The sequence below is a fragment of the Contarinia nasturtii genome, unplaced genomic scaffold (genome assembly GCF_009176525.2).
Source record: "Contarinia nasturtii isolate CC-2019 unplaced genomic scaffold, AAFC_CNas_1.1 Cnas_scaffold_2861, whole genome shotgun sequence".
Taxonomy (NCBI): Eukaryota; Metazoa; Arthropoda; class Insecta; order Diptera; family Cecidomyiidae; genus Contarinia; species Contarinia nasturtii.
Window position 1 is genome coordinate 1,048,089 of NW_022200178.1, and position 24,943 is coordinate 1,073,031.

The 24,943-nt window shown below is 34.6% G+C and overlaps 3 protein-coding genes across 8 annotated transcripts in view; 1 reads left to right on the forward strand and 2 right to left on the reverse strand.

Annotated features, from left to right (window-relative positions):
- The window catches only part of LOC116349303, a 169,534-nt gene that overhangs the window by 77,554 nt on the left and 67,037 nt on the right, over positions 1-24,943 (forward strand). The window contains exons 2-3 of one of the 6 annotated variants that reach the window (XM_031780677.1): positions 4,409-4,882; positions 7,579-8,823. The exons of the other annotated variants lie outside the window; for them this stretch is intronic. Of the exons in view, the coding sequence (XP_031636537.1) occupies positions 4,871-4,882; positions 7,579-8,823 (1,257 nt within the window). The 5' untranslated portion in view covers positions 4,409-4,870. The remainder of the gene's footprint in view (positions 1-4,408; positions 4,883-7,578; positions 8,824-24,943) is intronic. 6 annotated transcript variants of the gene reach the window in all.
- Positions 14,290-15,668, reverse strand: LOC116349309. The gene is made up of 7 exons (XM_031780688.1): positions 15,563-15,668; positions 15,470-15,488; positions 15,284-15,386; positions 15,131-15,220; positions 14,955-15,068; positions 14,840-14,893; positions 14,290-14,778 (listed from the first exon to the last, which is right to left on the reverse strand). The coding sequence occupies exons 1-7, from the start codon at positions 15,602-15,604 to the stop codon at positions 14,553-14,555; spliced, it is 648 nt and encodes a 215-aa protein (XP_031636548.1). The 5' UTR covers positions 15,605-15,668; the 3' UTR covers positions 14,290-14,552.
- LOC116349307 lies at positions 16,346-17,552 on the reverse strand. Its single transcript, XM_031780686.1, has 7 exons — positions 17,438-17,552; positions 17,355-17,373; positions 17,169-17,286; positions 17,014-17,103; positions 16,833-16,943; positions 16,716-16,769; positions 16,346-16,656 (listed from the first exon to the last, which is right to left on the reverse strand). The coding sequence occupies exons 1-7, from the start codon at positions 17,471-17,473 to the stop codon at positions 16,431-16,433; spliced, it is 654 nt and encodes a 217-aa protein (XP_031636546.1). The 5' UTR covers positions 17,474-17,552; the 3' UTR covers positions 16,346-16,430.

Consider the following 24,943-nt stretch of genomic DNA (forward strand, 5'->3'; position numbering starts at 1 on the left):
TTTTATTCTATCGATTTGTTCATGGTTAACCCTTGAACTTCGTCTCGCACGTCATTGCGACAGTATGAAGTACGTACACAATCCAAGCGACGACGACGATGTTTTTTTGTTATCTCGATGTTAAACTATTTGCTGACCTCTTAAAGAAGTGGTCGACCATTGAACGCACATGTATATCGAAAGTGGGCATTAGGTAACGAGACCTTTGTTTTTATTTGCTGCTGGCTTTCAATTTGAAGTAGATGGAAAAAAGGTAGTTTGTGAAATCGGAACACATTTGGAAATATATTTGCGAAGGCAATACAATATCTGAACGAGAGGTGTAAGATAAACCGATAACTAGATGCTCCGCGGAGACACAGAAAGGTGCACAAAGAATAGGAAAATGCATTGCGAACATATTGACACGAACAATGTTGCATAGAAAATTGCACTAAAAATTGATGCATTTTTCTGAATGTTGTTTTTTTCTTCAAGAGACAAGAAACCAAAGTGCACAACTGAATACGCATCGGTGAGATGATTTTTTTTTTTTACTTCTCTTCAATATGAGAATCGAATGAGTGTGGTACTCAATAAAAAAAGAGAGATGCGATTACGTTGTGTGGTTACTGCCGTCTCCTTTTTCGTTCCTTCCTCGAAAATTGTTTTCTAAAGAATGGATACAACAACATGTACCGAGGAGGAAAGATTTTAGCCTACAACAGAAATACAAAAACAAAAAACAAAGAGCCAAAACGAAATCATGAAAACTAAAAACAAAACGAAACAGCACAAAAAGAATATGTAAACACCATCATTTAAAAGAGCATTTACCAGGCATAACGCAGCACGATATTTTAAACATACGAAAACACACACACACACACACACACACACACACACACATGCATACAAACGCATTTTAATATTCTTTCGTTATGCATTTCAGTGTGTCTGTTTTTTTGTGTGTGTCGTTTCTTTGATTTTTTTCTTGTTGTTGTTTCAACATTCATCCTTCGGCATGCTCAATGCTCATGAGCACGTTATTCGTTTAAGTTGGACAAACACCACAGTATCGACGTAATGTATCCCATCGTATATGCACACGCATTGTGAAAAAAACAAAAGACGGCACTCTGAATTAAACATCTCGAACAATTTTTTGTTCATAATGATGTTTATAGAATTGTCGGCTCAACTCTCGTTCTCTCTCTTGTACAAAATGAAGCACGACGAAAAAAAAACGCATCCAAACCAGGATGTCCATTGCATTTTTTCAGCATGTTTTACCGATGCTGCGATGTCGTTTCAATCCGAATAGTGCAAGGACATCGTGAAACAAGAAGTGAAACAATTGTTAAGAACACTTAAATTCAAATAAAATATAATGAACAAATACTCCGACTCGGGGAAAACGTGTGAATATTGAAATTGCTCTTGTAGAATGAACAGTTTTTTTTTGCCTCCGCATATAATGAGGTTTTTTACCGGCAAAGAAAAAGAAACAAAAATGCTACCTTACGCTTTTACACTGGAGTTCCAAATCAATGTAAAACAAAAGAGAGAAGAGAGAGAGAGAAAGAAAAAAATTTAGAAATTAAAACATAACATTCCTCGTTCGTTCGAGTCATGTAGTATAGAATAACACATATGTTGTCTGTTACGCATACCAACACACCGCCGCTGAGCTTTGGTCTGTGTGCAGAGCAAAAAAGAGTATATGTTCACACTGGTGCAGTTGTGTGGGTTATTGTTATTGTTGCCATCTCATTCGACACACGTGCTGTTGGGTTGAGCTGCAAGCGGCTTGCACATTGGTTTTTGTTTTTGTTCTCATATTGCCATCACACTCACCATATCGTTTCACTCCCGTTGTGCTGTTATTGTTGTTGTTGATCGAGGAATGGTTCAGGATACATGCTATGTATTTTCAGGCACATATTATTTTGTACACTCGTTACAAAATTGATCGCTTCATGGTGTTTCAGTTCGAAACGGATACTGAACCGATGCTGTTGTATTTACAGCACACACAAAACGTTTGCATCTATTTCTCGTGGTAAAATCGTGTTCAATTCTCGTAAAGAAAATCTTGGTATTTAAAAAGACTGCGGTAGAACTTTTCGGTGACGAAAAAACCATTTTGATGTTGTTTTACATAATCGAAAAGAAGCTGAAAGTGTACGATTTGAATTTCTCAATTAAACAGTGACACAAAAACCCATTGAAAGATTGTGTTTAATTTAAAACAAAAGCCATAAAATAAAGTGCAGCGAGATTACATTTGTGTTCAGCTGGAGAATGAGAAAAAAAAAATTGTCGATGGAATTTCGACGATATCTTAATTGAATGATAACTTGAAGGAAAAGAAAAACGAACTAAACAGCTTACATGCAATATAAATGCCAATGGGTTAAGAGAAATAGAATCGTTTGGCTGGATCAAACAGCATCGAATAGCATAAATGCATAGAAACCATTAAAAATAATATAATTGATAAATAATACTTGACGCCTGTAGCATTGCCATTGCATACACATACACATACATACCTTCCTTACATCGATAGGAAACTAGGGAAATGAAAACCTTTTAAAAACATCGTTTTAGTTGAAACCGAATTAAGAAAACACCATCAACATTAAAATCTCAAATATAGCAACAAATTGGAGAGCATTCTCCTTTCTCTTTCTCTCTCTCTCACACGCGCGCAGTATAACTTGTGGCACTTTTTCCCGTGCATAATTTGGTTATAGAGCGACGGAGACAGAGAGTGTATGTGTGATTCAATCAGCAGCACTTTTTTCTGTTTTTTTTTTTCTTTTTGTTGTACAGAGAAGTTGCATTTCCCTTAAATTCGAATGCCGCGCGATTGGAATTAATGATGTGATCGTGTAGGTGCCTCAAAGTATTTTTATGTATTTATTTCTATTTTTTTCTTTCTCTCCTTGAAATGACTGTTTTTAAGAGTGCAGTTGCAGCGTGTGCGCTATAGCGCATCCATCGAACCACCAATATTAATTTATAATTTGCTCTTCTGTATTTCACGTTTTGTTGTTTTTCTCCAGTCGATTTCTCTATTATTTTACGTGTGATGGCATTTTCGATTCGACGGTATAAATATAAAATCCATTCTGGGTGTTTAACATACACACACTGTGTGTGTTACGTGAAATGCTTTTGGAAGATGTGTCTGTTTTACGAATTTTATGTGCTTTGCATACAACGCACACATCTTTTTTTTAAATCAAATGAAATTCATAATCAATTCTTGAATATCTTTAAGTCTTTTCCCCTTTTCACATATTCCCGGAATGGTTTTTTTTCCATTCAATCTTTTTTGTTTCTCTCCCTCACATCTTCCTCGTATGCCATAATTTTAACATCGACATGCAGCGATGCGATCGCTTCATTCGGAAATTCAATGTTCTTTATGGTTTTCGGCTTGTGGGCGAATTTATTTCCCATTTTTTTATAAAAAAAAAAATACATAATTCCATTGGTGCTCAGTCACACATTTAGCCTGTATCGGTGCGCGCGGCTTTCAAAACACGAACTTGTTTCGTTTTTTTCCTCTTTAAGCCGCTATATAAGATTAGTTGATTGATTTCAAGCGCGCCAATACAATAAATTTCAATCGATTTTTATTCGAGGCAAAAGCCGATTGCATTTCAAACGGCCAATTTGATTTGATTGCATTCAGGTGATCAAGTGTTTAAGTTGGTGGCGGTATTGTTATAATATACACACACCATATGAAAGAAGCGAGAGCGGGAGATAGAGAAGAAACATCGAAGAATGGTTTTTAGTCGTTAATTTTTAATCGTTCATTCCATTGTATATAAGGTCATCACTTGCCACTATAATTTTAAGGTGATTTCAAGCCTACGTAAATCCCCGCTTTGAAGCTCGGTGATTGTTATTATATTTTGCTTCTCACCTGACTGAACAATTTCGGTTTCAAAACAAACTAATTCACGCTTGTCTATGTAATTGTTTCATCGTTATGACGACGAAGGCGACGTTTGGTGATGATCATCAACAACAAACAGCCACAGCAGCAGCAGCACAACGTTTTGCGTTTCAGTCGTTCAAAGACAATAGAATCAAATGGAAGGAACGCGACGCGATCGTTGCTGGCTGTCAGCGGCTAAATAAATTTGTTTAGCATCTCAATCAGACAGATAATAAGAGTGCAACGTTTTTGTTTATTACCCGAGCAAAGTAAAAATAAAAACGAATTGAAACGATAAACATACAATCGGTGAATGAATGCGGCACAACGTTTAAAATTAAAGCAAATTGTTTTATTACGTTTAACTTAGAGTCTCGTTTAAAAGCAAATCAATTGTGAATATTTGTTATGTGTATGTGTGTTATTTAAACACACTTTTTATCATTTTTTCCCATTCGATTGTGTTTTTAGGAGTGATGAGTCAATTATGATGAACTAACGAGTGAGAAATCAAAACAAAGAACGCACAACCAGTGAATATAAACTTCATCAAGAAATACAGTGCAATAACAATAGTATCAACCGTGTGAATGAAATATATAAAAAAGATCAAGTGAATTCCAAAGAATAATACGCACAAAATTGCAATATATTGCCTCCGTTTACTGAACTGAACAAAAAATTGTGTTGTGGATCGAGTGTGCGTTGGACGTACGAATTTAATTAAGTGGATTTTTGTTTGTGCGGCTTTGCCAGAAAGAACAAGTGTTTGTGTGGCAATGTGGGAAAGGAATCCGCCGACTTCATTCAGAAAATAGCGCGGCCAAATTTGATCAATGCCAAATACGGTTTACATCGAATAACAACAACAGATAACAGAATGTGACGAGATGTTGTTTGAGTGGCATTTAGCGCGCTGATCATATCACAAACATGGATTTATCGGTGAGTGGTCATCAATTTCATTTTTCTTTCTCAGTGGTTTTTTTTTACTTCTTCTTACACGTGTATCTTACGAATCATTTTCAAAAGCGAAAAAAAAAATTAAGTTTGTGTTGTTGTAACATACCTGATGCCAATCAGGCAGATGCGATGCGCAGATGGCAAAACAGAAGGAAAGAAATGTGTTCGTTGAAAAATTGGTAAATAATTAGATTTTCAAAGCACGAAAAATAAACAAATCGGTGTTTGTATGGCAGCATCAATTAGACCTCGATCATTTAATAACGTTACATTAGATCGTGCCAATTTTAACGTTTTTTTCTTAAATATTTGAACTTTCTCAATATAAAAGAATACTTTTATAACAAAGTTATTTCCGTTCGCTAATTTTGGCGTGGGTCAGTCGATCCGCTATGAGCCCACGCTCGTATTTTAAGCGCCAAGCAATACGTCGATTTGAAAGGAGAGGCAATTTCAATTCACCAAATCAAAGTGTTTTTTAAATGATCGCATTGACATAAATTTAAGCAAAATTGGGAATGAAAAATATAGCTTGGTCGTTTTATGACTTCAATCTACACTCCATTTTTGGCACTGAAATAACATTTTATTTGACCATATTATAGTCGAATTTATGCGGAACATTGACTTTTTGAGCTATCGCTGGCAATCATTTCGCTTTATTCATTCTAATTTCACAATTTCTTTTTTTCCATTTAAAAGAAAGTAGAATATTCATTTAGGTATACCATCTACGTATGCGATGGCCAAGAACTCTTTATCGGATAAATCTGTTGCTTCAATGGAAGCATCTCTGTTGATTCAAGTAATTTGCATAAATTAAAAATTCAATGGGAAGGATAATGCGGTTAACATCTTCCTTTTTAGCAAATAATGTTCCATTCACTCGATGCGTCTATTTTCTTTTAAGGCACAACCTCTTTTAAGACTTACCGTCTTTCGTCGAATTTTCCTATAAACCTCTCGCTTTAATGAATTCACTAAGTAAAAGAAATCACAGATTCAATTTGCTGATAGTGGGAAAAAAAATATGTTTATTCAGACAAAAAAAAACCGCAGCACATACTTTCTACATACCGTGGTAGCTTCGCCAAAAAAGCGCAATTTTCGTATTTTAAATTCATCGGTTGATTGTCGGTACGCGACTTTTCTTCAAAGCCTTTGAATCAAAGGTAAATAAAATCGGCTTGTTAATTAAGTCGCGTGTTGGTAGTACATTGTTTTTCTGCTACAGCCACCGGGTCATCCATTTGAAATTTGGAGTAAATTTTTCATTGATTTCTTGGGCTCAATTCAGTATGAATTTACAATTTGCGGTCGTAAATCGCAGAACAGCTTCGACTGATTTAAATCTATGCATAAAAAGAGCATGTTACTGTTAAATTGGCGTTTGTGCTCATTGCTTTGAAATTTCATTTAATTTAGTTGCCATTAAATAAATGAATGCCGCCTTTTTTAGTGAACTTTTCTACCAGCAATTCATTTGTGATGCGAAAAATGGGGCTAAAATGGCAATTACTGTTGATTTTTAATATCTTGATAGAAAAAGAGCTAAGAGAAATGCATTTAATTGCAAATGCATGAAAGCGCGCGCTCGCGCACTACGCGCTTTCAAATTGAAAATAACTAGCACCATTATTCGGGCTGTGTGTGTCTTTTGTTGTGTGCTTCGAAAACCACAATACCAGGGAAATTGAAACAAAATTCAAAATGTTAATTGAATACCAAATACAGTGAAATCGTCGGTTGGACTGGTACGACTGAAACAACATGAATCACACAATATAGTTTGGCGAAGCTCACAACCTCTTCTACTCCGATTACAACATCAACTAGAACTTCATGCGAAAACCGATCTCTGCAACGAGATAATTGAATGAATGAAACACGTTTTTCTGCTTTTGCATTGAATACCATGCGCGCGTACGGCTTTCGTACTAATCACATATTCAATTCAACGTGTTTCATACGATTCTTTGTTGTTTCGGCGATTTTTTTTTGGTTGTTGTTTCTTCTTTTCTTCAACATAATGTTTCATTTAAAACTTTTTTTTTCTCTGCCGAGATTTCTTCATTTCGAGAGGGGAAAAAATGAACATATTTCACTCGACTGATGAGTAATGTGGTACCGACCGAATGGCCTTCAATCTCATTGACCCGTGCACATTTCATTTATCGTTCTAACGAGACTCTTCTTCTAACATACGACACCGCAATCTTTCAAAAGAAACCATACAGTCTTTTTTAACGTCTGACGCGCCGCATACAACACTCATAATGGAAATCACAATTAAAGGTGTGACTTTCAAACAAATTGACTGAAAAATGATTCTGATTTATGAGTCTTTTAACGATTTACAAACAAATTCATTCAACGTTTGGTTTTTGGGATCTATGCGTTTTACACACAAGAACCGAAGAAAAAATTGAAGTTTTGTTTATTTTTCGTGATTCTTCTGAGACAAATGCATTTCGGTTGCAGTTGTAGTAAAAAAAAAATCAATTAAATTCTGGCTCCAAGTTAAAATTGGCTTTGAACATTGATTTGAAGAGAAAAAAACTTAAATTTGAAAATCAAATAAAACTAAACGGCGAAGAAGTAAAAAAAAGGAAAGAAAAAAACACTTAAAAACTTATTCAATTTAACTTTATGTTCTAATCACTTAAATTTTCCTTCAGGCGAAAATACGTTATACAGATACGAGTTATATAATCGCACAACAATGGGCAAAAGGTGGTGAGAAACACACATTCCCAAATGTATATGCGCACAATTATAATCGGCAAAAATTTGCCAATTTGGAAAAATGCGATGAAAAACAGGCGAACTCATTTGCATTGCCGTTGTCACCAAGAGCGATAAAACGGCCATTACCAGTTCCACCGCCAGTACCACCACCACCACCACCGCCAATCAAACGAGATGACCCCAACGCAGATGATAGCAAACATGACACCGAAGACCAAGCCGTGGCGCCATCAAATGTCGAACGAAAGCAGAAAAGACGACGAACAAGATCATTGGAACGCCTTCGTGATCAATCAAATGATATCGAACTATCGGATTCGGATGAAGACATTGCAATCGCATTGAAAATTCCAATTATAAAAACATCGAACGTTGATGAACCCGATCATGCATCGGCCACATCACCATCGATCAGCGATGCATTCAATGTGCTAAGCAATACAACAGTCGATGAGCCAGCAATATGTGGTGATAGCCCGGGTCTGACAATCGATACAAATAATACATTCAGTGACAAAAGTCAATTGTCATACGATGAAATTCTGAAAATCGAAGAATCATTCGACGACGATGGTGCCAATGGTTTCATGAATCGAAGCATTGTCGTCGATATTCACAGTGAACCAACGATTGAATTGCGCATCCATGAAAGCGACAGCGATCCAGCAATTCAAGCTGCAAAATCAGTGTCGGGCATTTTAAATGCATCCAAATTAACCAAAGAGCAAATGAATGCCGATTTTGAACGGGAACGATGCTACAGCGAAGACGATGCCATCGATTTGGATGGCGATGATGATAAGGAACGACCAGAACGTCTTGTACAAAGTGACAGTGAATTGTTATCGAAAACGCCATTAGAATTAGTTGTTGAATGTGATATAAACGAAAATGTTATTGTAAGCGAAACAAAACCACGCGAAATCATTGATCTTGACCACAATCATAATGATATTGTGAAATCCGTTGAGATTTTCGAAACCGAACCAAATGAAACGAATGAAAATCATTTGCAAACAAATGGCGAAACAAAATTAGTGCAAAATCGTGAAAGTCAATCGATTGTTCGGCTAAATGAACGACCACGTTGCGAATCAGTTTCATCACGATCCAGTTTCAGCGAATCAGATGGCAATGAACCAGTTTATGCTACGGTTGACACAACATTGAATACGGTGAGTTTTTCCTCGTTAACCAAACCGAAAAAAATTCTCGGAATTTTAGTGAAAATGTCAAATCACCGAAGAAAAAAAAAACATTTTAGAATTTATCGAACCGAAAAAAAATGAACGATTTTCACGTAAATACATTTTTTTCCGCGAAACGAGATCATATTGGATATTTTTGCATTACTCGAAATTGAAAATCAAATATCAGTGCAGGTGGAATTGAAATAAACCGTATAATTGAACAAAAATTCCGATGACTTTTTTTTGTTCGTCGTTGATACACCCAAAACACAAACTGCAGTGATTTTAAACGATTTTTCCGAAACAATTTTGCGTTTAATTTAAAGCCTTCAAGCATAAATCTGTTAATTTTCATGGTTTGCATGCATTTTATACGCCCTGAGCCCTCTTGCTGCAACACCGAAAACACCAAACCGAATTCTTTCATTTCATTTTTTGTTTTTCAAATTCTGACAAAGCGGTCGCTTTGGAAATTATTGAATTTTCGATGCAGATGCAAAATCTCGTCATTTTTTTCTCATTTGATTCGTTTATTGGCCCGTTCGTCATTCTATAAATGATTTCAAACAGCATCCAAAACGAATGCTAATAATTGAATGCCGGGACCATAATAAACATGACGAAATTGTTTGTTTTTTCACTTTCAAACCATGCATTCTTTTTTTTCGTTGGTCATGAGTAATTTTGTTCGATGTTTTTCTGCTCCATCATACCATTCGACTGTTTCATGCTTCGATTTTATTTTATGATGTTATTTAAACAGAATTCGTATATTGCAGTCTGCCCGATGGTATTTTATAGCTATCATTTTTCCATTCTACAGAATACCCGATGTTATTGCAACTGAAAACGCAGACACAGGCACAAACACAAAGACACATATTCATATTAATAAATTTATTGCAAGTAATGAAAATTGTTATTATTAATGACTTTTCCTCATGACATTTTTTGGCGTTAAAACTGCATAAATTGATATGTTAAAGAGCATTGGCAACTGGTCAAACCTACACGTATCGGATGAATTATTCATATTACATTTTCAACAGTTAGTTTGGTTTTACTGTCACAACTCACACAATAAATAAAATAAATGATTTTCGGATGAAAATATATTGGAAATATTTTTCTGTGTGGAAGCGCGTGTGTGTGTGCGGGGTGGGTAGTGTGAAATAAAAATGAATTCATTAAATATTCCGTATATATTCAATTTACTCGAAATATCGTTGTAAATTTCAATGTGAGTCACTCAATTAAGTGATTGCTTTATCATAAATGATGGAAAAATTAATGTAAAGTCATTATTGAAAATGAAAATATTCTAGATTGTCCGAGCCGATATGAATGTGCGGATTTTTTGTTTGCCATTCATTCTTGAAACCATTATTTTCATTGGCATTAATTAAATGGTGGCCAATTTTCCATGGCATTTAGTAGTTGATTGATATCTTTTTTAATCGACTTAAACATTTCATTTTCAACGGGTAAACAGGCGTCGTTTTGTAAAATGGAAACGAAGGTACCCGCATTCACTTAAATCCGTCAGTGCTGTGTGTGTGTTGACTATTTCAATCAACAGATATGTAGATTGAAAATGGCGATTAGACACATTTTCTGTGCTGGTTGCTGTCATTTTCGTAAGAAAGGGCGCAAATAGAAACGTAAATAACCGCAAAAATTTCTATAATTACGTGGAATTTTCTCAATCTAATCACCACTTTAGAAGTGCATTCTTTTGCGCTTTATCGTATTCTGCTTCTCTCTCTCTCTTTCCTCTTTTTTTCTCCTTTATGTCTCTCTGTGTAGAAAATTGCACAAAATTGAGCTTGAAAATTGGCGATTAGTTGTGAAACACGGAGGCAATTGTTCTTTCACTTACTGCTAATGGTGCACATGAATGCCAAACAATGGAAAGCGAAAAAACCACGAATCAAAAAGCGAGGCGCATCATTGAATCTTCGTCGAAATGATTTTCAAGAAAAACGCAGTCCTCCAGCAATAATTCAACAAACTACCGATTGCCACTGCCATTTATTGCATATAATAAACACGAATTGCATAGTCTTGACGGAATTTATGCTTGCAAATTGCACACACACAAAGCCCCCTTAAAAAAAAACTCAAAAAAAGTGCAGACAAATGAACAGTGGCAAATACTGCACTTGCAACCGAAGAAAGGAAAAAACGAATTTTAGCCACAGAAAATGCAACACAAGTACAGTGAAGATAAAGGAGAAAGATTTGCAGCTCTTATTGATATTGTTGTCAGTAGTTGAATCAATATAACAATGTATATTTTGAAGTTCGAACGCCGAATGAAGCGTATGAGTGCCATGACCTTAGCCACTGCCATTTTTGGTGGCGATGACTGAAGTCACGGCATCGAATCGCATTTTGACTATCCCGACCATTGCGTGCCCATTCTCGGCAAGAATGCGAACAATTTCCTTTCCCGAACGCAACTTTTTTTTTCTAACGTTTTTCGTTCGGCTCACAGAGATTTTTGCATTGTTTAACTCTGCGATAACTTCATTTTGCTTCATTGTTTTGCATCAGTGCAGTTGGTGTGCTGGTACCATAGAGTCGTGCAACATAAATATTTAGACATTTAAATAAGAATAAACTGAAAAATGCTTGGATTGAATGTTTTCGGTGAATTATCCGCATGTCAGCAAATCCGGCTCAATGTAAATGTCCAAATACAGTAGAATAAACAAATTGAATTTTTCGCTGCACTTTTCGACGCACTTAATCTTTCGGAAGAGTTGTTTTTTTACGAGAAAAAAAAGAAATTCAAATTATACTGGTAGTTCTTTGTTTTGATTGTGGACACAACAACAATCCCATGTAAACATGATGCAAACCAAAAAAATCCATAAATTATATTCAATGAGCACACTAGTAAGAGCGACCAACATATAACTGCGTCAAATTGAATTCTGCACCATAAATCACTCAGTCAACAATCAAGTCGTCCGTATATGGCATATGGAATGTTTGATGAATGAATGACAACAACGACTGCAACACGACAATCGAGCACCAACAAATGATTAAATCATTTTTATTCTTCATTTGCGCGGCACCGAAGCGCACTTCAATATCCATTCAATGTGCCAAAGAACACGAAGAGAGGTGGAAAGAGAGGAAGAGAGAGAGATAAACAAATAAATACTTTCATGTTTTCCTGTTGTTCGGCATTCGTATTGGACACAAAAATCACATTTGATCAGCGCTCAACTTGTCCGGTTGCAATCGAACAAGAATGTCAATGGGAAAAAATAACATTTATGCCATTTCATTGACCAATCATTTATTTTGTGGTGAAATTTATGCCACCGAATGAACATGTGTACGTATCCAACAACATTCAATTGTACACAGAGTATGTTTATCGCTTATTTTCATCGCCATTTTTGTAGGTAGATTGAAATCACCGATAGAAATTGATTTTAAAACTGATTTCACAATTGTATAGACAGTAAGCAATGCTTAGCTTAGCACGCATTGATTTCGATAAATTTTAACTATTGAAATTGTTGAAAAACCACTGCCAACAAATTGAAATGGTTAATAATGGTCCATTATATCTATTTGAAAAGGCATTTTATCTTTTTTTCCTCTTCAAAAATGAAACTCATTGAGGCTAACAAATGTTTTACGGAAAAAGTGAAGGTTTACCTGTTTTGTTACCTTCATTATTTCACTTTTCAACACGAATGTACGAATTATTTCTGTAAAAAAAGGAACCGGGCGCCGTTTGATTGTTTGAATTTCCACAAAAGCCGTAATTGACCGTTTTTTCTTAACCCTCATGCCTCATCGAGTAATTGAAGTAAAACATTTCTAATAAAATCTATTATTATGAATGTCGATTCTCAAACTTCTTAATTTAGTGCTTACAAAAGGCGGAAACAAAATTAGTAGAAGCAAAACGTAAGAATTTATGGCAGCACCTTAAAACCGGGCAAAAGAGAGCCATTGGACCCATAAAATATTAACGATCGTTTGAAAATGTTGAAATGTGTACTGAACTTCCATAAATTCACACATCGAGGTATAAATTAGCGGTTATTCTATTTCTCGGCTCGCACACACTCCTCGACATGTCAAATGGAACTCGTGCGCACCGGGTATATAACCATATACAGAAAATGATGAACGTTGTGTGTTGTTGTTGTTTTTTTCGCCGTAGCTCTAAAAATTCATAAGTTTTAATAGCACAAAATCTTCGAGACCAACAAAGAATAATACATACACTATATTATGCATTCAGATTCGTGATGTTTATTTAAGCTAGTTATTAGAACGAGAATGCAACGCGAAGATTGGAATGGCGCAGTGCATCAAAAAGACCGAGAGAGCCAAACGTTAGACGCTTTTATGAATTTATTTTTGTTCACTGTGTTCGTATGCACTTTTATTATCTTCTTCATTTATTTATATGTGTAATTTTAATTTAGCATTACGCGAGAAACTGTCCGACTAAGCACTAAAAATGGCGCAGAGAAGTCGAATCCATTCGGGATCGTTTCGAAAATATGGAATGGATGCGAAAAGATGTATTTGCATCGGCTTCCATTAAATTTTGATCTATGATCGCATTTTTTTTGCTGCAGCAGATGTTAGTTGCTGCAGTCGATGCGAAGCAATGTATATTTGATTAAAGTATCGTGATGGTGATTCATATTGATAACTGGATGCAGTCGTCTTTTGATGTTCAGTTTCTATTTTGGAGCCGATGTGTTTATTTACCTCAGCCTTAGTTCGTTTGTCGATGTTTTTTTATTTAAATTATGTTTTATTTCATCGCATCATAAAAATCCAGTGTGCAATTGAAAATAGCTGGAATAGATATAAATAAAAATGGATGAAAAGGGCACATCACAAAAGAATTATGCACATTTGCAATGGAACAAAGCTGTGTGCTCAATGTGCCACACCAATCGCTTTTATGGAAATGTGTGAATTTGTGAATATTCACATTATGAGAACCATCTCAATTGCTTTGATCTTTACGCCTCTATCGGCTATTCGTCTATATGGTTCACACATTAATCTAGCTTAGGCTTCATGTTTATTTTAGCACCTATGCTATCGCATTGGACTTTCTTTGTTGTTGATTTTATGGGAAATTCTCTTAACAAATGTTTTTAAAACGAATTGATTTTGCCAAATTCCACACAGCTCAGGAGGTGAGACGGAGCTTTAGAAATAAAAACAATACTTAGTAGTTCAATGATTCGTGTGAAAACAACAAGGGCTCGCTTTTTATATTGTCTGTTTGAAATAAATAGAATACACAGGCGATTGTGTAGCAATAAATGTAAGCTTTGTGTGTTTAATAAGCGAAAATATTATTGCACTCCAAGTGAGTTATGAAGGGAACGAAATTCACATTTCAATTACTCTCAATAAACCAATAAAGGTATAAAACTTCGAAACAAATGATTGCCATTGTTTATATAAGTGATGATATTGTAAATGTTTACTCAAATAACATCGTGGTATTTGTATTCAATTTTAATAGGACGATTACCCAAACTTTGTCAATATTTTGCGAAAATAAAACATTTGGTAAAAACAATGAACGCCATTCCCTAACTATTTATCGCAAGGACTCGTTTTTCGATCAATTTACATTAATAATTCGGGAATAACAACTAAACATCAGTTCTATATAAATATTTATTGAAATCGTTAATCTATTGAAATCATTGATCCTTTCTGATAAACGATTTTCCGACCAAGTATCCCATACCAGTTCCGAAAGCCGCTCCAGGTGGTCCGCCGATAAATGCACCAGCTATTCCTGTTACAGCTGCGGTTGCCTTTGGAATCCATGTGTGTATATAAATGCTAGATCTCATAATTGCCATATTTGTGAAAATGTCTTCACAAATGTTTTCAATTTGTGTCCGTTTAGCGCCTTCGGTAGTTCTATTCGGAAAAATAAAATTATTTAACGAATGAAATCAATAAGCAAAACAAAATATCATACGAAATGTATATATCTGAAAGTATGTTAGCTTCTATCACAAACTGCGCAATATCTCTGCAAAATAAGTGAAAATTGTAAAAATACCCGGGAGCTATTTCTTTTTTCTGTTGTTTACTTGTTATATAAACCGATATCGTAAATACCGTTTGGTATTTTTTTCCCAACGTTATTATGTCTTTTCTCAAAAGTGTCGATTACCCGATTTACACATTGAATGCAGTTCAAAATGCTAAATGAATAAATAGATGAATAAATGTTCATAATAATAAATTCACGAAGTCTTCTATTCACCCTCTGTCTACATTTGCGGTTCGCAAGGATTTCTGTCTGACCAGTTTAACTTTGGCCAGATCTCGAATTCTATCTTCCTTATAAGTGCATCTATAGAGTCGCAAAATGTATTGTATTACATGAAAAATGTTGTAGAATTGAAGATGAATATACCTTTCCATCCAAGCACTATGACCCAATTCAATTTTGGAAGTTTTAACAACACTTTCATCAACTTGAACATTCGCTATGAAAACCATTCCACTTTTTGAGTGTTCTGCAAATAGATTTAAAAAAATCATTTTATGATGAAAAATTAATTACGTTTTGAAATAATAGAAATTATTTTTTGAAATTAACCTATCATGATAACTGAAGCCTATAAAAATGAAGAAAAAATGAAGAAAAAATGTTATAAATGTTCAGACACAAAATGGAAAAGTTTTCACTTGCCAAAAGTCCAAATAGAAAAGTCAGAGTAATTAAGAGTTTCATTTTCTTTCTAACTAAAATGAGAACAATAACAAAAAAAATGAATCGTTATTTTCACACAGTAAAATTCAAATGGAACACATTCAAGAAGTTCTCGCTTATATATTCTTTTTTGGTATTATTTTGCCATCTTTTGTGACTAATATGACGCAAAATTATATTGTTGATAAATTATAAACTTTGAATTTTTCATCGACTATGAATGTGACGCGCTTTTTTCAATTTTATTTTTTGTCAACTACGTTTTTTGTAATAAATTATAATTTATAATTTCATTTTCTGTGTTATTTAAACGTAAATTTGTTGATCCACACCGAATTATATACACGTTTCAAATGACGTACGCCACATGTTTTTCGACGATCTTTAGTCTGAATAAATTAAATTAATTATGATGCAACATTTGTATTATGGCACTCATTTGCATCAATTGAATTATCATATTCATTTTTTGTTATTGCTTAAAAGTTATAAGCATAATTCTCAGTCATAAAAGTCAGTCTGGTACAATTTTTTTTATTCATTTAAATATTTTATGATAGACAGAAGTTGATCTCTAATAAATGCACCAATATACTGAATAGGTACTCCATTAAAAATAGCTACCTTTTAAAATCGTAGATTGAGCAAGAGATTAATTGCAAGAATGACTTCAACGTTGGTCGAAAGCAACCAAGCGGAACAAAATGTGTTTCAGTATTTGTTACTGTTTTTTGCATCCTTTTTGTGATGTTGACATAATCATTGTTTGTCAAATTTAATGTTGTTTCTTTTATTTTATCATCATCGTTAATTTGCACAAGAATCGCATTGCATTGAAATTGAATAGTTATATATTTCTTCTGATGAATGATCTTCCGGCGAGATAACCGACACCACTTCCGATTGCGGCTCCCGGAACACCTCCGACGACTGCTCCACCCACTGCAGCCACAAGCGATGTTGCCTTTTTTATCCATTTGTGCATGTAAATGCTGGTTCTCATAATGGCCAAATTCGTGAAAATGTCATCGCAAATGTTTTCAATTTGTGTCCGTTTATCGGCTTCGGTAGTTCTATCGACGAAAATAATATATTAATATTTCCCGATTCATGATAAATTGATGATACTTACGAAGTATATAAGTTTGAAAATTTCTCAGCTTGTTCTTCAAGTAGCGCTTTATCTCTGCAATAAAAATACAAGAAATGTGTGCAAATCCAAACGTACGTCCAACTTCCTTGAACTTACTTTCTGAAACATTCCTTGTCATAAGTTACTTCGTTCTTTTCTAGCGCTTCGTTGTGACTCTTTTCATAACTGGCAACGATTGCGTTTATGTCAGCAGCACTTTTCATAATTCTTAAATAAATAAATCCAAATAAAAATAAATACGGAATGAAATAATCATATTAAAGAACTTTCGCCTCACTTATAATCAACGTTGCCACTTCGCATGGACTTCTGTCTGACCATTTTAACTTTTTTTATGTCTGGAAGACCATCTTTTTTGTACGTACATCTTTAAAGAAAGAATTCAAAAGTATATTTTATCCAGCTAAAATCATGTGACAGGATCGAAAATACCTTGCTTTCCAATCGGCTTCATTCAATATATTTTTGCTTTCTTTAAATTCACTATAACCAACATCAACATTTGCTATATAAATCAGTCTACTTTTTGAAGCTGCCATATGCATAGCCTCTGTAAAAACGACATTTTATTTAAATGAAAAACCAATTCGTTTGCTCGACATATAAGCTTTAAATTACCTATCAAAGTAACCGAAGCCTATAAAAATGAGAAGAGAGATATTTCAATAAATGTTGATTTACAAACAAAGGATTTCACTTACCAAAAGTATGAACAAACTAGTTATTTTCAGCTTCATTTTTACTTTCCTTTTATGAAAAAACAAAACAACAAAGTATCAATGGCGAAAACAGTTCGTTAATTTCACAAAGGAAAATTTGAATTAAGCACATGTTTGGCAGGCTTAGCCTCTTATATATTCTTTTTTGTCGTTGTTTTTATTATTTTGACGCTTTTTGACTGTCTATATTCAACGAATTATACGTAAGAAAGTAACACGCTTTATAGAAAAAAATTGCTTAGAGAAAAAATTGCAACAGAGCTTCATGCATTCAAGTTTTTATAAATTATAATTTTTGAATTGATCACATTGAGCGAATATCATTGTCTAGCTAAGCTCCGAATATAATTAATTTTGTTCTCAAATAACATCTTTTAATTCGCATACGCTCCACTTGAATCATCATCAAATTGAGAGAGTTTCTTAACGTCAGAAACTGCACAAATAACTTTATAAGCAATTCTTCATTTCAATTCTAATCGATTCTATAAAAACTTAAAGCAGTCATATTTATCAATACACGATGGAAAACTTCTGATTCGAATGGGAGTGTATGTAAGTGTGAATGAACTCATTCGCGTCATGTGTATTCAAACATGTTGAATGTAAAAGTTTTCTTCGATAATGGAATAAACTTTTGTTGAAAAGTCGGTATATCACATACAAATTATAATCGATTAAAAGATGATTTCATGGTAATTTCAAATATTCTTGAACCGCAATAAGTCAAACACTGTAAATTGTGTGCCAATGACTTTTTGATTGAATTTTGTGGTTACAAATACTGGAGAATTCGCATAACGCGCACAAGAGTTCATATATCATTCTACTGCGATGCATTGATCGATCGTTAAGTGTTCATAATTTGCTAACAACAAAAATCGTTGTTTTAATAGACAAAAATTAAAATGATCAATACCAATCAACTCTCCCAAAAGGCTTGATTTCAACCAGTTTGCTACCGAAACAATTCAGTTTCAAACGAATACCGCAAGTGCATAGAACAGTGACGTAATTAGCCCCATGTATGTTGGAAAGCGTGTAAAAATTATGCAAATGAATCAAAAGTAACGCTTTTAGTAGCAATTTGTGTATACGATATATATGTTTTTTTATCTCGTTTTTAAATCGAAACGAACGACACACAGTGCTTAGTGTATTTACGTCATTTACCGGTACACCATATTTAAATATTCAATACAACAAATTGCAACGATTTTATAACACACTGAACAAACATTTGCATATGACTTTATCCCATATGTAAAGTCATGCTGTTGTCGTGTTGAACCAAAGCCGCACTTTAGAAGCTACAAGTGCATTTTAATTGACTTTATATATTTTAAATGCCACGAAAAAAAAACTGCACCAACTTCAAAAACGTTTCGCACACTGACATTGTTACGTTTTTTCTTCTTCTGCTATTTAGCGTGCATCGTTGTTTTGCCGCAATCGAGCGTTTGTTTCAACATGCATTAATGAACACATGTGGCACGCGCTCAACTGTGCACTCAATCGTTTCGTAGGCTAAATTCTCTAGGCGACGATCTATCTCTTGATATGTGTTTTTTGGTGTTTTGCATAAATTATGGCGTTTTCTATTTAGATACAGCGATTTCTATGGAAAAAGTTTATACACATTGTAGACGCTCAATGTGACACTTTCTCCATTCTCACCAGTTTTGTTACGCTCTGGCGCTTTGTCTATATTTATTTGTGTGTGCTATTGAATACATAATTCAAGTTCAGCGTTTTGCTGGAAATTAATTCAAAATTCATTTGAAAATTGAATTAAACGAGGCCAATAGCCCTGCAAATGTGACGTTTTTGGATATACAAATCTGGGCCAATTGAATCCATTTGAATTTTTTTTTTTTGGAAGTTTGAATATCAAGTTTCGAAGTTCGTTTCGAAGCGGCTGATGAGAAAATCTTTTCGAATTGTGGCTTGAAAAACTTAAATATCAAACAGTCTACATTTCGACATTCAAATTCCATCGAATATTCAAAATTGAAATCAATTTTTCAAACGTCATTTCTTGCGCCGTAAAATTTGCGAACCAAAAAAAGAGTCGTGCGATTCGTGCACGATCCGGGAACAAGATATAATGCCAATGCCATCACACATAAACCAACACTAAAATGGTGCTAAACACCGAAAAAAGCGATACGAACGAAACGCGTATGAAATTTTGAACAATACATACACGTTGTGTCGATGCAATCGATTCATGTTTCGAACCAACCAAATGTAAACAAACGTTTGGCTCGCTTTTTTTTCACTATCTGAAACAATCATCATTTCATTTACTTCGGCTACGTCGTTTGAATACACAATTATATTCAATTACAATTCTTGACTTTGAATTGGATTCGATATATTTTGGTTTTTGCCTTGGTATTGATTCGTTTTTTTCTTTGTCGTTTGTTTATTTCGTTCGTAAACTTCCGCTGTGCGCGATATCGATTTATTGTTTTCGATTTTTCATTCACATGAACTGCACAGACAACATCATCGAGAGATAGACAGAAAGAAAAAAACACAACAATTGTTGCTGTTGCAAGCGTTCGTACAATGCAAATTTATGTTGTGTATTTCACGACGTTCAAAATTCAATTTACGAATGACACAAATGAACGAAACGCGATGATCACATGTCGAAAAAAAATAAGCGGCTGATTTTCAAACTGGTTTTTATTTTATCCCAGCTCATATTATCGCGTTTGTCGTGATAGCAAATAGCGATTATTAAACCACTTTTTTTCAATCGGTATTATATTCGGCGCAAATCGTCGATATATTTGCATTGATGATGTGTTTGGGCTAAATATATGCATGCACACCGCCACAATGTGGGACACGTCAAAAGAAAGAGAACAACCGCGTGAAAAATACACACTGTCAGAAAGAAATGAAATCGTCGAAGAGAGTAAGAGGAATAAAATTGCAGAATGCAGAGAGAAATATTTATGGCCAATGTGCAAATAAAAGTGCTCTAATGAGCAGAATGTTGTAAAATCAAATGAAACGATAATGAAATCAACTGAATGAATGCTAACGCTCATTTTTATGAACCAATAAAACATGTTTTAAAGACTTGAAAATTTAAGTAAGTTGGTAGATGATCGTCGTATAAAGACCGCTTTAAATTATGCCAAAAGTGAAGTTGAATTGAATTGCGGGCAATTGATCTAATCAACGACTACATGGTTGTCGCAATTCACAGCCACCTCATTCGCAAATAATATTTAGACACTTTTTTTTCTGTCCCCACTCTCCCTCTCCCATTTGTATGCCATTGAAAACAAATTGACTTTGAGTTGGTAATAAATTTCAATTAAAGAACCAACAATTTAGTTTCGGAATTCCATTTAACCAATTTGATTAATATGTTTGTAATTATTTATCTATTTTCAGGTGAGTAAATGGTTATGCCATTCAAGATGATTTACGATTTTGGCCAGCCCAACTGAATCGTATCATTTATAATAGCCCCATGGACACATAGTGATAAGTACAAGAATCTAAACATAATTACTACCTTTGGATAAAGTACACGGCACATTTCGAAAAAGAAATCCCTTTTCAATTAAAAGTTCGACTGTATGTTACGCATGTCATCGAATTTGAATGGATCAGACGATTTAACACTTCGCCACACTCCAAATCGGAATTCATTTGCAATCGCATTTATATTGAATTAGCCGACTGTGTGTGAATGGTTCGCATCATAAAATATAATATGGTTGGTCCATGAACTCAAACCGTATTATTTATAGCCGATAACATAAACATTCAATTTCATCGGTTAATCGCGCAATATTTACCGTCCAAGCTGCCCATTTCGAGTGCGCGAGTTCATTTCAATCAATTTAAAAATAGTTTCAGAATTTACTCGGCACGCGGCTACAAGATTTTAGATTTCGTTCGTTTTTTTCTCACTCATACAATTCAATGTAGTATAATGATTTCAATCGAGGAAAAAAATTTAATATGCAAACCGCGCCCGACTGTAATTGCTTTAACATGAGTGCGAATAGATGCATATCAAATGCTCCAACAACACAATTTCAATCGATGTAATTGTTAAATGTGCAAAAAAGCGCATTTTAATTCAACCAATGCTGTTGGTACTACAATGGTAGTGACGAAAAAAAAAACGAACCGACGACCGAAATGAGAAAATGACCCGAAATGTCGAAACAAACGTGGAATGCAGTGACATGATGTTACTGTACAAACATAAAAACTTTGTCTAAGAAATTCATTTGCATATTGTTTTGCATAATATAAGCACAAAGAATTTTTCGCAATTTGTCTCACACTCGCCGTATAGAAGATGGGCGATGGCAACGGTAAAAAAATGCTGTGCATTTTAAACGACCATAGAACTAATCGAAAAGAGCCACATTGTTTATGCAACAAAGTTTAAGAAAGAAAACACGAAACCCTCAACAATTTATAATAGCAGAAAAACCGCAAACGTCGGCTAATTTCTTGAAGGTATACGCACCATAAATACCTTTTTGAATGCTGATGCTACTGTTTAAAAGTGATTGTTTTGCTTTGACCGTTTTGGTTTTTGTTTGTATCTCAAGAATCATTCGCAAACAATTATACACAAACTCAAGAAACACATATATATTCTTTGGGCTAACTGTTTTGCCAATGGATTGCTTTCAAGTTTTCGATGAGCTTGCGAAATATGCAAGCATCATGCAAACATAACAGTGACTCACATACACTGACTCACTGAGCCAACACACACTGAATGAATGAAAAATACTATGAAAACAACCGACGACAACGAAAACAATTATTATTTATTATTGCGCTCATTGCGTTAAAAGTCAAACATATTTGTTATTGTTTTCGTTTTATGGTTTGCTTATGTTCGCCATTTTCTACATGTTCCAAAAAAAGAGAAGAAATAATACTGCCATAACGCCATTCGTATGGCAATGTGGCGATGAGAGTATAATCCAAATGCATTTGATTGTTGCTTGGCCACTCACATTTTTTTTTTTTTTTTGGTTACCGTCGTCGTTGTCGTCTTCTTTTTCTCTACGTTCATTTATGCTCGAGCCATTTTGGTTCGTTTTAATGTTAAGGCATAAAATGAGCTCATTGTTTTCAATGTTTTTGCATTTTCAGAACGAAACCGAACGATAAACAAAGAGACAACGCGCGTTTGCTGTACAGCGTGTACGCACAAGTTTATTGAAATTGTGCAATACAAGAAATCGTGATATTGCTCATTGTTCTCATTTTAGAATACACAACAACCGCCATAATCGTTATTTCCTTGTGGTTATTTCATAATCACCGAAAACTTCGTACTGCACTTTCTTAATGCACACACTTCAGTGTGGAAGAACCGAAAAAAACCCACACCGAATGTCGGGCTCTTCCAAGTAATTTCAGATAATGTACACTCGGCGCCACTACCAATTTCAATATCATAATGCAGTTACCCCGAAAAATATGAATGCGATAGGCTATGGTTCGATGCTACCAGCAAATGATAAATTCACTCAATTTACGTAGCTAAACAGTAAATTTAGTTTTCAGACGAGAAAAAAGGCGGAGAATCCAATAAAAATGAGTGATTTGAACAAATTTCGCTAAAAACACCAACACACATTTCCATCAAAAGAATACTTTCGGAAGAAAGATTAGCACATTTTGTGCTAGAAAAAAAAAACAGTCACGCCGCATAATGAATATTTATATACATTTTTCTATCGTTTGCATCGTACGACCGAAAAAGTTGCAAAAATTTTAAAACATCAAAACACTTTTATTTCATGCAAAAGCGTAACCGAACGATTAAAACGACAACGCAAAAAAAAAGAAACAAACGTAAACGGTTTGAACACAGAGTTTGGAAAAGTATAGTCATTTGCTAACGTCATGTGTCAATAAAAATATGTGCAAAATTACCTCGAAAATTCTGAAAAGAAAGAATTATTGCAAAATACGTGTGCCGTGAAACAGATGTTGCTATTTAAATTTCGGTTTTGAGAGATGAAAGAAAGAAAAAAGATGCGAATCGGTGTGAGTTAAGCAAAAAAAATGTGTGTATGTTCAATTCGCGAAGAAAAAAAGCCAAGAACATAACTCATTTTGTGAGAGCGCAGCAACCTCTTGGATACTATTCAAATTGCCATACAATCAACATTACAATATTCATCTCAAGTAACATTTAGCAAAGAATCAATGGAATTCGCAAGCAAATAGCAAAATAAACGATTCAATCGGTTTTCTATTTCGTAATGTTGAGAACATAGTAAGTAGGAATAGCCGAAGCTTTTTTGTCTACAGAGTAAAACAGTTGTTTATATTATAAGTGCGAGAAATTCGATTTTTTTCATCGTTGAATCGTACACACCCGTCTCAAACCAAATGGCCCGCACAAAATAGCAAACAAAAAAATGCGGTAAATACTAGTGTTTTTTGGTTAAATCGTTTTGTTTGTATCTATACACACACACATTGGGAAGAGAATTTTGTAGTGTCTCTAATAGCACGTGCGAGTATGATGATATCTTTTGCATTATAAAAAGTATAGATAAATAATATTCATGTAGCGTGTGTAGTTCATATAAAACGCAAAATATTTATATATTATATTCATAATTGTAATGTCTGCCGATTCATAAGAGACCCGCTCAAAAACATAATGCGTGCTAATTTGTACGTTCATAAGCACACTAGTGTGTTTTTTCGGCTTATGACACATTCGAGAAATGACTTAATTAACGGAACGGAATGTGCGACACACATCGACAAGAAAAAATCATGAGCGCTTCAATTTCGTTGGTGTCTCGAATGGTTGGTCATTTTATGATTTAAAATCCCAACAATTTCCATATACTTTTCATTGCATTTTAAATGATCGAAAAGAATGAGGCATACATAAAAATCGTTGGCATGCATAAAATTGAGAAACGAGTCTTCGGTCTCAGAAGTACAACAACAACAACGAACCGAGCCAAACAAAGTGTTCAAAGTTATGGGCGATGGCGTGGCCACTTGGGTGGTTTGATATGCATGCCATGCATATCGTCGATGAAAATCAGCAAATCGATTTTATTACAAGTTCGCATTTTTCGAGCAATCTTGTTGCAAGCGCAGAGTGCGAAAACCAGCAAGTGCATGCTGCAAAATAAAAAAAAAACTGAAGCTACCACATCAGGACCAATGGTTTGGTTAAAAGACGGCCGCACATTTAGTAGAGCGTTTTTCGATATCGTTTTATCTTGTATACTCATTGATTTCGTTGGGACTGACCACTTTTATGCTAATCGCGCATGTTAACCGTGTGCATGCGTGTGTCCAGTGCTTTGAAATCGTATCGAACCGGCAGTAGCTGCAGTTGTTCACCAAACAAAAGCTCAACTGGTAAACCTGACAAATTACTCAATCATTCGATCGCGATTCGCGATGCTGTGTATTATTTTATCCATTGGTGCAGTGTGTATTGTG

Coding starts and splice junctions, on each gene's coding strand:
- LOC116349309 (XM_031780688.1), bottom strand. CDS start 15,604: ATGAAACTCTTAATTACTCTGACTTTTCTATTTGGACTTTTG. Junction 15,221..15,283: donor CATAGTGCTTGGATGGAAAG/GTATATTCATCT, acceptor GCGACTCTATAG/ATGCACTTATAAGGAAGATA. Junction 14,779..14,839: donor CTTTCAGATATATACATTTC/GTATGATATTTT, acceptor TTTTCCGAATAG/AACTACCGAAGGCGCTAAAC.
- LOC116349307 (XM_031780686.1), bottom strand. CDS start 17,473: ATGAAGCTGAAAATAACTAGTTTGTTCATACTTTTG. Junction 16,944..17,013: donor AGTGGCAACGTTGATTATAA/GTGAGGCGAAAG, acceptor TATTTATTTAAG/AATTATGAAAAGTGCTGCTG. Junction 16,657..16,715: donor TTTTCAAACTTATATACTTC/GTAAGTATCATC, acceptor TTTCGTCGATAG/AACTACCGAAGCCGATAAAC.